A 14,089-nucleotide genomic window follows, 5' to 3' on the forward strand; every position below is an offset into this window, starting at 1 on the left:
CACATTGATTTAACCAAGGATAACAAACAAAAAATGTTCTTTAATACGAACTATAAAGTATTATCTTACATTAAGCTTGAAATAATAAGACGTAAATGTTGTTTTGAATATTATGAATCTCGTATGGGTAAGACATAATAGTACATGTTGCTTTTGTCAGTGCTTCAGTTTTTTTTTTTTAGACTATTATATTGTTTCTATCATAAAATTTTAATACACTGTGTGACATACTTCATGACATTATATTAGTAATAAAAAGTGGTAAAAAGTAGGAAAGAAACAGTCGAGTCCGTAGAGGCAAGACGGCAGTCACTTCAGGAAGGAGGGAGTAACACCTGTTGCTGTTGCAAACGTCCTTCCCTCACTACATCTTAGTTTATCTACATTTCTGTAAGATTACTGTGATGTGTGTACTGTTGTGGTGAGAGGGAGGGAGGAGAGTGTAGTGATCTTGGTGGCTCACAGCTGCTGATCTTGCCTATGTTTACTGCTCTCACATTTACTGTTATACCTGTGTCATGAAGTAATGGCGCAGCTGGGTAGTAAGCCAGCCTATGCCCTCGGACTTAGGTTTAACGTATTTAGCGTTAATATTACACTGGAGGCAGTATGATAGAATATATTAGTAATTTAGAAGTAAAACTGTGACTCGGCAACTGGAGTAAAAGTTGGGCTGGACGAGGCGCTCCTCACGTCTCTCACAAACTTATCTATTTACATCATCTTCCGTAGGGAGGAAAGATTGTTAGGATGGAGTAAAGTAGTGGAGATAATTTAAGTTGTGGAGAAGCAGCAAGTGGTTGGTGGGAGGAGACAAAAAGTTGTGGAGGGCAGATTGTGTGAGTTGCCAGGCGGGCGGTGGCTGTAAACAGGTCCTGCTGCACACCTCATCCACAGTTACACTTGGGCTCTTACACTGCCTCTGTTAATTGTCTCCTCTACTCTAGTGCAATTCTCATCATGCTCCTAGCTCCCTAGCAAGACTAGGAGCAGCAACAATTGTAACTTATGGGTGCTCTCCGATTCACAGAAAATGTTTTAAAGTGAATAAGAAAAATTTTCTCGACCACAAATTGTTAAAAGTGAAAGAAAATATATAAGTTTAATCCAATGGAGATTACTTTACTCACGTTTATTCAAGTCGGAATCTTGGGACTAATATTTGGAAGTGTGAAATTTTTTCTTTTAGTGTTCTCGCTTGTAACCATATTGTCATCATGGATGGGAAGAACCTCCCAGTGTTTGCAGGCTTGCCTATACCCCCTATTATTTGTACTCCAGATGTGGAAGATGGGGATTCTGAGCTTAATTATACGCCCAGTGAGGGCAGTAGCTCACGCCGCGGTAGCCTCCACAAATCTGGGTCTAGCAGTCCTGGCGGAATTTTCAACTTTAGCCCTGGAAAGAGTGGAAACGATAGCCCATTAAAAGTTCGTGGAGGAAATTTCCTACACAATCTTCTCCACCCACTTGACTACTACCACTATCAACAACAGAAAAGACGCAGTCGCAGTAATTCGGCTTCAAGTGAACTTGGCCTAAGTTTTGATGCCTTGGGTCCATCATCTGCAAGCAGACCAGGCCGCTCTAGAACTACTGACACCCCAAAACAAAAGCAGAAGGACAAGAAAAGTTTGTTAAGGCGATCACTTACTCCAGAACCTCCAAAATCAAAGGAAAAGGAAAATACAAAACCTTTACAGCGATCACGAACCCCAGAGCCTTGGCCTGTTTACCGACCTTCACCACAGAGACGACCTATTCAGTATAATCTCAATATTCCTGCATATGTTGCTAAACCCCAAGATGTTGGGAAGTCAGGTTCTCCAAATTATCTTACTGTACCTTACTCATATGTAAAGCCGCAAATATCCTCGCATCCCAACCCAGCAAGTGTAACTGATGAGAGCTCCAGTTGCAGTAGTCACAGTAGGAGCAGTAGTAGTGGCAGCTATACAGAGAGTGACAATGGTGAAGAGTGGCAGCAAACATCATCATTTGTTAAACAGGAAATTGGTAGCATAGGTCAACATTATAGAAGTCACTCACCAGCAAGATCGCCACGTAATTCACATTCCCCTTTGACTGTTATAGATACTAAGAGTCCTTTATCAAAGTCTCCGAATGAAAGGGTTATCCAGGTTCCATTGACACTTAGCATTAGCCTTAATACTGACACACAATCACCCAGTTATAACCATCATAACCTCGATCCTAGGAAAAGTTTACCCTTGCAGCCTTACAGTACCCATACATTAAAGTTAAGGCCAGGCCAATATACTTTAAGCAAATGTGATAATGTCTCAAAAAGTCATTGTTCTTTAGATGCAACCAACTCTCAAACCACACAGTTATGCAGAGAAAAGAGATGTGTAACTAGAGTTGATATTGGTCAAGATCCTCAGAAAATGATCAAAGGTATTGACGATGACACCTGTTGGGCTAGCTTCTGGGGAGATGACCCAGATGGGAATGTCTTCAAGAAGAGCAAAGTCTCAGATAAGGAGAGATCATCTTCACTGTCAGCAGAGGATGGATTGCGAAAATCGTCATCTGTTGAGAAACTGTACAGCATCTATGACCAGATCATTAAAGAAGGTAAAACAATAAAACTTGCAGTACTTAGGCTCTAGTCATGTTTGGTATAATGTAATTATAATAAAAGCTTTAATAATATAGTACGATATTGTTTTATGATTTGTGTGCAGATTTACTGTAAAAAGTACGTACTGTACTGTCTGGGAGTGGCTGAGCTCTTCTTCTACCTTTGGTATACAGTACATATATTTTCTTGCCATTCATTAATATTGTACAGTTTACTTTGTTCCTAAGTTACACGATTTACCTTTCAACTAGATCTTGTTACTAGATTCCGTATCGAAAACTATTTAATGATCTACATATTAAAATGGATTTGATTACAGGAAATTGATGTTACTTTTTGTTTATGGCTTACATGCAGTATTAATTTGTTCTGTGGCAGCTTGCATGGAAACAGTAGAGACAGTTGAAACTGAATTAACAAGGAAAAATAAAACATTACAGATTCATTTCCATTAGGTTTGGGCTACCTTTCCTCCTTTGTCTATTGTGAATTTTTTTAATTGCATATGTGCATGCATCTGTACAGTATTTTAAATCTAGAGCCAAATAAAACATTATTTCCAGGAATTACAGGATGTTGATTCAGCTCTGGGATTACTCAGTGTATCATTTTGTATTTTCAATGGAACACCCCTTGTTATGTGAATCATTTCAGGCTGTCTAAAACTAGTACAGTACTTACTAACTTCTTAATACTAGTACAGTTATTTAGAAAAAGTATTTTAACACCCAATTTAAGTTTTGTGTGACACTTCAACATGATTACTTTTTGTACATGAACAGTTTAGATTACATTGAGGAGGTGGCAACTAAGCTAATAGTACAATATCAATTGACTTAGCACAGTTCAATAAATGTTTACAGTTGTATTTATGAATTACATTTAAAATGTTTTTATTAAGGAAGTAGTTGTGGACAAATCAGAGTTAATTTGATATATTAGAAATAACCTAACATACCAAACTGCAACAAATTTAAAGAAAAAAAATGTTCAATAGAGTTATAATGCCAGTATTTGCTGAATTTACTTACTTGCAGGTAAGGATACACTAGTCTCACTTTTGCTTTTTAATCGTTGAAATGTGTAATATACAAATGACCAGTTTAAAAATTTCATGACAGGCATCAGTCACTACATAACACTGGGCTTTCACAATTTAATTTCTCTGGTAAAGTGGATGCTCTGTAGATTTATCAACTTTAACTACATTTTTTTCTCTGTATAACACTCTTTTTATCATTGTGCTTCTCTTAGGCCACTATGTTGTGCATATAATCACCGATTAATACTTGTATGATTATTTTCTGAATATAAAGAGATTAAATATGTTTTGGCAGACTTATTTCATTGATTACATACACATTAAGCTAAATTTTCCCTATATAAATATACTGAATCTATTTTGTCTAATCAAAAACTGATGGATTATGATTGTTATTGATGTAAGGAGCATTTAGCTCCTTGTTAAAGAGGTACTGTGTAAAAAAATATTTGTTTAGCACATCATTTACCTTATACTGTAAAAGTATTTTGTGAATAGACCTGTTTAGCATAAGCTTTATTCTGGTAATAGACAAATCTTTTTACAGACTGTACCTGAAGGTTGCTTGAAGACTATTCCAGGGGTCACTGCCCCTGTGGTCCTCTTCAGACCAGATCTGGCTTATGCCCTGAACAGCTTGGCTGTTGGTGCTAGCTGCCCACTATCAAGCATAGGCACTACAGTCTGGCTGATCAGGGACTACTTTTAAAGAATTCTTCCACCACCCTCTTGAATATGGCTAAGGGATCTTTTGGTGATTCACCTTTTGTATGAAGGGAGGGTATTGAAAAGTCTTGATGACATTATATGTATTGAGTCATCTCTATATATTTGCTGGCTCATACCTTCCACTGGAGGCATTTTGCATCATTTGCTCAGCCTCTTGCTATCATTGAAAGTACAATATCTTCAGTACTCAGATTTGGAACCAGTCCCTCCAGATTTTTTCTGAAGGTTACCCCCTTTGGTCCAGTCTTAGACCAGACCTCCTGGTAGATATCCTGATTAACCATGAATTGATTCGCCTCCCGGTTGAAGACAGCTAGGTCTAATGGTAATTTTCCTTGTGTATGAAGGGAGGCTGTTGGAAAATCTGTCCTTTTACATTTACCGAGTTCTCTTAGTGTAATCATTTCACCCCTGCTTTTCCTTGGGGATATTTTACATTATGATATATCTTTCCTATGTTCCAAAGAATACATTTTATAGGACCTGCCAAACAATTTAGGTACTAGACTGAATTTATATGAACAGTGAAAATTCTCTTTACATTATCCAGTTCTGCCTGCCTTGGGGTCATCATTGTACAGCAATAGCTCAGTCAAGTGAGGACTAAGTACAGTGATGACCTTTGACTGTTTCGGTCGTATATATACGTCTTACAAGCCACCGTGTTTGACGTATATATTCTCATAAATTCTAGCAGCTTCAAATCAAGCAGGAGAAAGCTGGTAGGCCCACATGTGAGAGAATGGGTCTGTGTGGTCAGTGTGCACCATATAAAAAAATCCTCCAGCACTCAGTGCATAATGAGAAAAAAAAACTGACCGTTTTTTTAATTAAAATGCCGACTTTGTGGTCTATTTTTGTATAGTATTTATGGTTGTATTCTCGTTTTCTTGGTCTCATTTGATAGACTGGAAAACATGTTATAGAAATAGAGGTGATTTTGACTAGTTTTTACTCTGAAAAGAACCTTGAAATGGAGCTCAAAGTAGGGGAAATGTTTGATTTTTACCAATGTTCAAAAGTAAACAAATGATGTCGTTGTCCAATAAATGTCCAACTAGCCATTCTAATATGCAGTCATGAATGGGTTGACATTATTTATACAATTACAGTGATCCCTCGATAGTCGTCCTTTTCGGAAATCGTTGCGTTATTTTTGTCCAAACATTGGCTCGCAAATGGCCGGTTGACTCACTAATCGTCGTTCATTCTGGACTCGTACTCATGGCTCTGAGCCGCCTCGGCCTCCCTTCCCAGCCAGTGTGCCATTATTTACCAGTGAGCGACGGCCCCCTCACTTATTCATACAAAATATTTCGTAATATTCCATTCATTTTAGTGCTTGCAAGTGCTAAATAAGCTACCATGGCTCCAAAGAAAGCTCCTAGTGCCAAGCCTTTGGTAAAGAAGGTGAGAAATACGATTGAATTTAAGAAAAACATCATTGAACAATGTGAAAGTGGCGTACGTGTGGCCGAACTGGCCAGGATGTATAACAAACCCCATACAACCATATCTTCCATCGTGGCAAAGAAAAAGGAAATCAAGGAAGCTGTTGTTGCATGGAGAAAATTGTGGCCAGATTGTGTCCACAAGAGGGATTTTGAAGGGTTTGTGGCTGACCCTGATGAGCCGATGTCATTTGTGAAATCTATTGTGGCATTGGGGAGTTCCATGGGGTTGGATGTGAGTTTGGAGGATGTGGAAGAGTTGGTGGAGGACCACAACGAAGAGCTAACCATTGAGGAGCTGTAAGAGCTTCAGCAGGAACAGCCATCCACGAGTCATGGGGCAATTTACCCCATGAAGCCCTAAGGAATGTGTGTTAATTACTTCAACTTTTGAAGGATGTTCTAAAGTGCAAGGAACAACCTACTATACTATGTGGTCATGGCTTGAGAGAGGGCTAACATTTAACTCTTTCAGTGTCCATGCCACAGTTCTACAGCTCTGAAGCCAGTGTCCATGCCATAGTTTTACAGGAGCTCAGCTCACTCAGATAAGCAATGAGCAGTAAATCTGGGCCTAGATACGAGAGAATGGGTCTATGCAATAAGTGTGCACCATATAAGAAAATCTTACAGTATCCAGTGCATGAGGGAAAAAACTACGACCATGTTTTTGGTTTAAAACAGCGACTGCAGAGTATTTTCACATGGTTTTTATGGTTGTATTCTCAGCTTACTGCAATCATTTTGACAGAATGGAAGATATACAGCCTCTCCTCACTTACTGACTTACTCTTTTACCAACCACTCAGACTTATGATGGGCTCTCTGACCAGTATGCATACCTAAATGATGTTTATTAGAGTTGATTTCCTCTATTCTGTTTAATACAGTATACAGTACACTACTGTATAAACATTTAAAAATATACCAGAAATGCTATAAATGTTGCAAAGGTGACATTAAAAAAATATCTGAAGATTGTTGACAAACTACTACCAGTATAGTATGCTCCTCGCTTAACAACCTACTCATAATAATAATAACAACAATAATAATAATAATATCTATTTACCACAAGTACATGTACAAGGTATACTGGCCTAGCTGACATCAATGACATACTACTATATAGAAAGCCCCTCATGCAGAGCATTTCGGGCAAATTAGGTCATTGTCCCAGGATGCGACCCAAACCAGTCGACTAACTCCTAGGTACCCATTTTACTAATGGGTGAACATAGACAACCGATGCAAAGAAACACGCCCAGTGTTTCTACCCATGCTGGGAATCGAACGCAGACCCTCACCCTGTGAAGCGAGAGCTTTAGCGATCAGGCCATGGACCACCGTGGAACGGACTCCCGTTGTTAAGTGAGGAGAGGCTGTATTACAGAAATAGAGATGATTCTGATTGGTTTCAGGACTGGGAGTAGCTTGAAACTGAACTCAAAGTAGCAGAAATAGTCGATTTGTGCAAACATTCCATAGTAAACAAATCATGTCACTTGTCCGATACACATCCATCTAGCCGGTCTAACGTGTATTCACAAATGAGCCGATATTATTTATACATTACAGTAATGCACACCAGTAAATCTTTTTGTGTGAATAAAAATTCAAAATGGAATTCACATGTAAAGCCTTGGAACGTAACTAATGAACAGAGAAAATGTTCTTTTAGTACCAGGAATGCCTGTACTGTTTATTCTGGACCCTATTTTGATGTTAGCATATTTAGAGATTTATGTGAAACTGGCTAAAGCATAAGCTAATATCAACTCTACGGCTTATTTATCTATCACACTTCATCTAATATGACATAATAAACAGTATAATTAACAGAGAAACATGATACAGTGGACCCTCAACCAACGGCTTTAATCCATTCCAGAGAGCTAGCCTTTAGTCAAATTAGCCGTTAGTCGAATTAATTTTCCCCATAAGAAATAATGGAAATCCAATTAATCTGTTCCAGACAGCCAAAAGTATTAAAAAAATAATTTTTTTCTACATGAAATATACATTTCCTACACAGAAAACAATGAGACATGCCCAATACATAGATAAATAATTTTTTTTTTTTTTAACAAGTCGGTCGTCTCCCACCGAGGCAGGGTGAAAAAAAAAGAAAGAAAATCAACAAAAAGAAAATACTTTCATCATCATTCAACACTTTCACCACACTCACACATTTTCACTGCTTTTGCAGAGGTGCTCAGAATACAACAGCTTAGAAGCATATACGTATAAAGATACACAACATATCCCTCCAAACTGCCAATATCCCAAACCCCTCCTTTAAAGTGCAGGCATTGTACTTCCCATTTCCAGGACTCAAGTCCGACTATATGAAAATAACCGGTTTCCCTGAATCCCTTCACTAAATATTACCCTGCTCACACTCCAACAGATCGTCTGGTCCCAAGTATCATTCGTCTCCATTCACTCCTATCTAACACGCTCATGCACGCTTGCTGGAAGTCCAAGCCCCTCGCCCACAAAACCTCCTTTACCCCCTCTTTCCAACCCTTTCGAGGACGACCCCTACCCCTCTTTCCTTCCCCTATAGATTTATATGCTTTCCATGTCATTCTACTTTGATACATTCTCTCTAAATGACCAAACCACCCCAACAACCCCTCTTCTGCCCTCTGACTAATGCTTTTATTAACTCCACACCTTCTCCTAATTTCCACACTCTGAATTTTCTGCATAATATTTACACCACACATTGCCCTTAGACAGGACATCTCCACTGCCTCCAACCGTCTCCTTGCTGCTGCATTTACCACCCAAGCTTCACATCCATATAAGAGTGTTGGTACTACTATACAGTGGACCCCCGCATAGCGAACTTAATCCGTGCAAGAGGGCTGGTCGTTATGCGAAATGTTCGCTATGCGAATTAATTTTCCCCATAAGAAATAATGGAAATAAAATTAATCCGTGCAAGACACCCAAAAGTATGAAAAAAAATTTTTTTACCACAAAAAAATGTTAATTTTAGTACACACAAACTGAAAAAGGCATGCACAATTACATGACACTTACTTTTATTGAAGATCTGGTGATGATTGATGGGATGGGAGGAGGGGAGAGAGAGTGTTAGTGTTTAGAAGGGGAATCCCCTTCCATTAGGACTTGAGGTAGCAAGTCCTTTTCTGGGGTTACTTCCCTTCTTCTTTTAATGCCACTAGGACCAGCTTCAGAGTCACTGGACTTCTTTCGCACAACATATCTGTCCATAGTGGCCTGTACCTCTCGTTCCTTTATGACTTTCCTAAAGTGTTTCACAACAGTGTCATTGTAATAGTCACCAGCACGGCTTGCAATAGCTGTGTGAGGGTGATTTTCATCAAAAAAGGTTTGCACTTCAAGCCATTTTGCACACATTTCCTTAATCTTTGAAGTAGGCAATTCCTTCAATTTCTCTCTCCCCTCCTCTGAACCAGTTTCCCCAGGTCTGGCCTCTTGCTCTTGAAGTTGATCTATCAGCTCATCAGTGGTTAGTTCTTCATTGTCCTCCTCCACCAACTCTTCCACATCCTCCCCACTAACCTCCAACCCCAAGGACTTCCCCAATTCCACAATTGATTCCTCAACTGGTATACTACTCCTCTCAGGGTTAGCCTCAAACCCTTCAAAATCCCTTTTGTCTACACATTCTGGCCACAGTTTCTTCCAAGCAGAGTTCAAGGTTCTCTTAGTCACTCCCTCCCAAGCCTTACCTATAAGGTTTACACAACTGAGGATATTAAAGTGATCCTTCCAAAACTCTTTTAGAGTCAATCCAGTGTCTGTGGTCACTTCAAAGCACTTTTGAAACAGAGCTTTTGTGTACAGTTTCTTGAAGTTGGAAATGACCTGCTGGTCCATGGGCTGCAGGAGAGGAGTGGTATTAGGAGGCAAAAACTTCACCTTAATGAAGCTCATGTCCCCATAAAGTCGCTCTGCCACGTCTGTAGGATGACCAGGGGCATTGTCTAACACCAGGAGGCACTTAAGGTCTAATTTCTTTTCAGTTAGGTAATCTTTCACATTGGGGGCAAATGCATGGTGTAACCAGTTATAGAAAAATTCCCTAGTGACCCATGCCTTACTGTTTGCCCTCCACAGCACACACAAATTATCCTTGAGGACATTCTTTTGCCTGAACGCTCTGGGAGTTTCAGAGTGATACACTAATAAAGGCTTAACTTTGCAATCACCAGTAGCATTGGCACACATGAGAAGAGTAAGCCTGTCTTTCATAGGCTTATGTCCTGGGAGTGCCTTTTCCTCCTGAGTAATGTAGGTCCTGCTTGGCATTTTCTTCCAGAACAGGCCTGTTTCATCACAATTAAACACTTGTTCAGGTTCCAGTCCTTCAGTTTCTATGTACTCCTTGAATTCATGCACATATTTTTCAGCCGCTTTGTGGTCCGAACTGGCAGCCTCACCATGCCGTATCACACTATGGATGCCACTACGCTTCTTAAATCTCTCAAACCAACCTTTGCTGGCCTTAAATTCACTCACATCATCACTAGTTGCAGGCATTTTTTTAATTAAATCGTCATGCAACTTCCTAGCCTTTTCACATATGATCGCTTGAGAGACGCTATCTCCTGCTAGCTGTTTTTCATTTATCCACACCAATAAGAGTCTCTCAACATCTTCCATCACTTGCGATCTTTGTTTCGAAAACACAGTTAAACCTTTGGCAACAACAGCTTCCTTGATTGCCGTTTTCTTGCCCACAATAGAAGCGATGGTTGATTTTGGTTTCTTGTACAACCTGACCAGGTCGGTGATACGTACTCCACTTTCATACTTATCAATGATTTCTTTCTTAATTTCAATGGGTATTCTTACCCTTTGAGGTGTAGGGTTGGCACTAGAAGCTTTCTTGGGGCCCATGGTCACTTATTTTCCACAAACAGCACCGAAAACACTGTAATAATACGAAATATTCTGAGTGTATGCTTGAATGTTACCGCGGAGGCTAGCTGGTAAACAATGGGACGGGCGGCACATGTGAGGCTGGCTGAGGGCCCACATTGGACGCGTCTCGAACGAAGTTCGCTGAGCGGGTTTTTGTCTATTATGCGGGGCAAAATTTTAGCGGACAAAGCGTTCGCTATGCGGAATGTTCGCTATGCAAGGCGTTCGCTATGCGGGGGTCCACTGTACTTTCATACATTCCCTTCTTTGCCTCCATAGATAACGTTTTTTGACTCCACATATACCTCAGTGCACCACTCACCTTTTTTCCCTCATTAAATCTATGATTAACCTCATCCTTCATAAATCCATCCGCCGACACGTCAACTCCCAAGTACAGTGGACCCCCGGTTAACGATATTTTTTCACTCCATAAGTATGTTCAGGTGCCAGTACTGACCGAATTTATTCCCATAAGGAATATTGTGAAGTAGATTAGTCCATTTCAGACCCCCAAACATACACGTACAAACACACTTACATAAATACACTTACATAATTGGTCGCATTCGGAGGTAATCGTTATGCGGGGGTCCACTGTATCTGAAAACATTCACTTCTTCCATATTCCTCCTCCCCAATTTGATATCCAATTTTTCTTTATCTAAATCATTTGATACCCTCATCACCTTACTCTTTTCTATGTTCACTTTCAACTTTCTACCTTTACACACATTCTCAAACTCATCCACTAACCTTTGCAATTTTTCTTTAGAATCTCCCATAAGCACAGTATCATCAGCAAAAAGTAACTGTGTCAATTCCCATTTTGAATTTGATTCCCCATAATTTAATCCCACCCCTCTCCCGAACACCCTAGCATTTACTTCTTTTACAACCCCATCTATAAATATATTAAACAACCATGGTGACATTACACATCCCTGTCTAAGACCTACTTTTACCGGGAAGTATTCTCCCTCTCTTCTACACACCCTAACCTGAGCCTCACTATCCTCATAAAAGCTCTTTACAGCATTTAGTAACTTACCACCTATTCCATATACTTGCAACATCTGCCTCATTGCTCCTCTATCCACTCTATCATATGCCTTTTCTAAATCCATAAATGCAATAAAAACTTCCCTACCTTTATCTAAATACTGTTCACATATATGCTTCAATGTAAACACTTGATCTACACATCCCCTACCCACTCTGAAGCCTCCTTGCTCATCCGCAATTCTACATTCTGTCTTACCTCTAATTCTTTCAATTATAACTCTACCGTATACTTTTCCTTGTATACTCAGTAAACTTATTCCTCTATAATTTTTACAATCTCTTTTGTCCCCTTTCCCTTTATATAAAGGGACTATACATGCTCTCCGCCAATCCCTAGGTACCTTCCCCTCTTTCATACATTTATTAAACAAAAGTACCAACCACTCCAACACTATATCCCCCCCTGCTTTTAACATTTCTGTCATGATCCCATCAGTTCCAGCTGCTTTACCCCCTTTCATTCTACGTAATCCTCACGTACTAAAATGACACTTACCTTTATTGAAGAGTGATGAGTGATGAGACACTGTTTTTCTTGAACATCCTGGGATTTTCAGTAATACATGAGTAAAGGCTTCACTTTGCAATCCCCACTAGCATTACAACAAAACATGAGTTATCCTGTCTTTCATAGGCATGTGTCCTGGGAGTGCCTTTTCCTCCTGAGTAATGTAGGCCCTGTTTGGCATTTTCTTCCAGAACAGGCCTGTTTTGTCACAATTAAACACTTGTTGGGGTTGGAATTTTTCAGCTTCACCATGCCTTATCACACTGTATGCCACATGATTCTTAAATTCCTCAAACCAACCTTTGCTGGCCTTAAATTCGCCAATATGAGCACTAGTTACAGGCATTTTTTCCTGTTCACCTGGGTGTTAGTCGCCTGGTGTGGGTTGCATCCTGGGGGACAAGATTAACCCTTTCAGGGTTTTCGATGTACAGTGGACCCCCGGTTAACGATATTTTTTCACTCCAGAAGTATGTTCAGGTGCCAGTACTGACCGAATTTGTTCCCATAAGAAATATTGTGAAGTAGATTAGTCCATTTCAGACCCCCAAACATACACGTTCAAATGCACTTACATAAATACACTTACATAATTGGTCACATTCGGAGGTAATCGTTATGCGGGGGTCCACTGTACTAGTATGGCTTATGCACCAGGGTTATTGACGTACTAGAATGCCTAAATTCTAGCGCTGTCAAGTTTAGCGAGAGAAAGCTGGTAGGCCTATTTATTTTTATTTATTTATTTATTAATTTGAACATGATACAGAGAAGTACAAGGAAAAAAATTTTTAAAGTGCAGCATGCCAAAGCAGAGCATTATGGGCAGGCTTAAAATTAACTTAAGATTAACTAAGCAATGATATATTCAGTGGTACAAAAAATATTGTAAAACGGATAACAATTTGGTACAAATGAGTATTACAAAGACAGGTCATATGGTCATTTACTGTGTTGCTGAGTAATCAGTAGAATGAAGTATTCTGTTAGGTAATGAAGTTAAATAGTAACAAAGTTTGATTGGGTCACAAGTTGACATTTATGAGATAAAATAATGAGATACAATTTATGAGATACAATTATTCAGTATTTATTTAGTTGTGGGTGAGTAAGTGATTTTTGAGAAGAGACTTGAATTTATAAACAGACAGTGTTTCTTTTATATTCACAGTAATGAATTCCAGATTTTAGGGCCTTTTATGTGCATTGAGTTTTTGCCTAGCATGCGATGGACACGAGGAACATCAAAGAGTGATCTGTGACTTGTGTTATGGTCATATGTTCTGTTGAGGTTGGTAAGGAGATGTTTGAGGGGAGGGTTTATGTCAGAGTTAAGTGTTCTATGTATGTAGTAGGTGCAGTAATAAGTTTGGATGTTTTGTATTGTAAGTTTAGAGTTTTAAATATTGGTGGAGTGTGCTGTCTGTAGTGGGAATTCGTTATCATTCTGACTGCAGCCTTTTGTTGGGTGATTAGTGGTCTGAGATGGTTTATTGTTGTTGAGCCCCATGCACAAATACCATAGGTGAGATAGGGGTAAATAAGTGAGTGATATAGGGCCAGGAGGGCTGACTGTGGAACATAGTACCATACCTTCGATAGTATGCCTACATATGAAAGAATGGGTCTCTGTGGTCAGTGTGCGCAGTATAAAAAAAATCCTGCAGCACACAGTGCGTAATGAGAAAAAAAATACTTTGACAGTGTTTTTGGATTAAAACAGTGACTTCGCACTGTATTTTCGTATGGTATTTATGGTTGTATTC

The 14,089-nt window shown here is 39.4% G+C and overlaps 1 protein-coding gene across 8 annotated transcripts in view; it reads left to right on the forward strand.

Annotated features, from left to right (window-relative positions):
- The window catches only part of SNF4Agamma (SNF4/AMP-activated protein kinase gamma subunit), a 998,728-nt gene that overhangs the window by 782,946 nt on the left and 201,693 nt on the right, over positions 1-14,089 (forward strand). Inside the window, exon 1 of one of the 8 annotated variants that reach the window (XM_053773266.2) lies at positions 473-2,598. The exons of the other annotated variants lie outside the window; for them this stretch is intronic. Coding sequence (XP_053629241.1) covers positions 1,218-2,598 — 1,381 coding nt within the window. The 5' untranslated portion in view covers positions 473-1,217. Of the gene's footprint in view, positions 1-472; positions 2,599-14,089 lie in introns of those variants that run through there. 8 annotated transcript variants of the gene reach the window in all.

The sequence above is a fragment of the Cherax quadricarinatus genome, chromosome 17 (genome assembly GCF_038502225.1).
Source record: "Cherax quadricarinatus isolate ZL_2023a chromosome 17, ASM3850222v1, whole genome shotgun sequence".
Lineage (NCBI taxonomy): Eukaryota > Metazoa > Arthropoda > Malacostraca > Decapoda > Parastacidae > Cherax > Cherax quadricarinatus.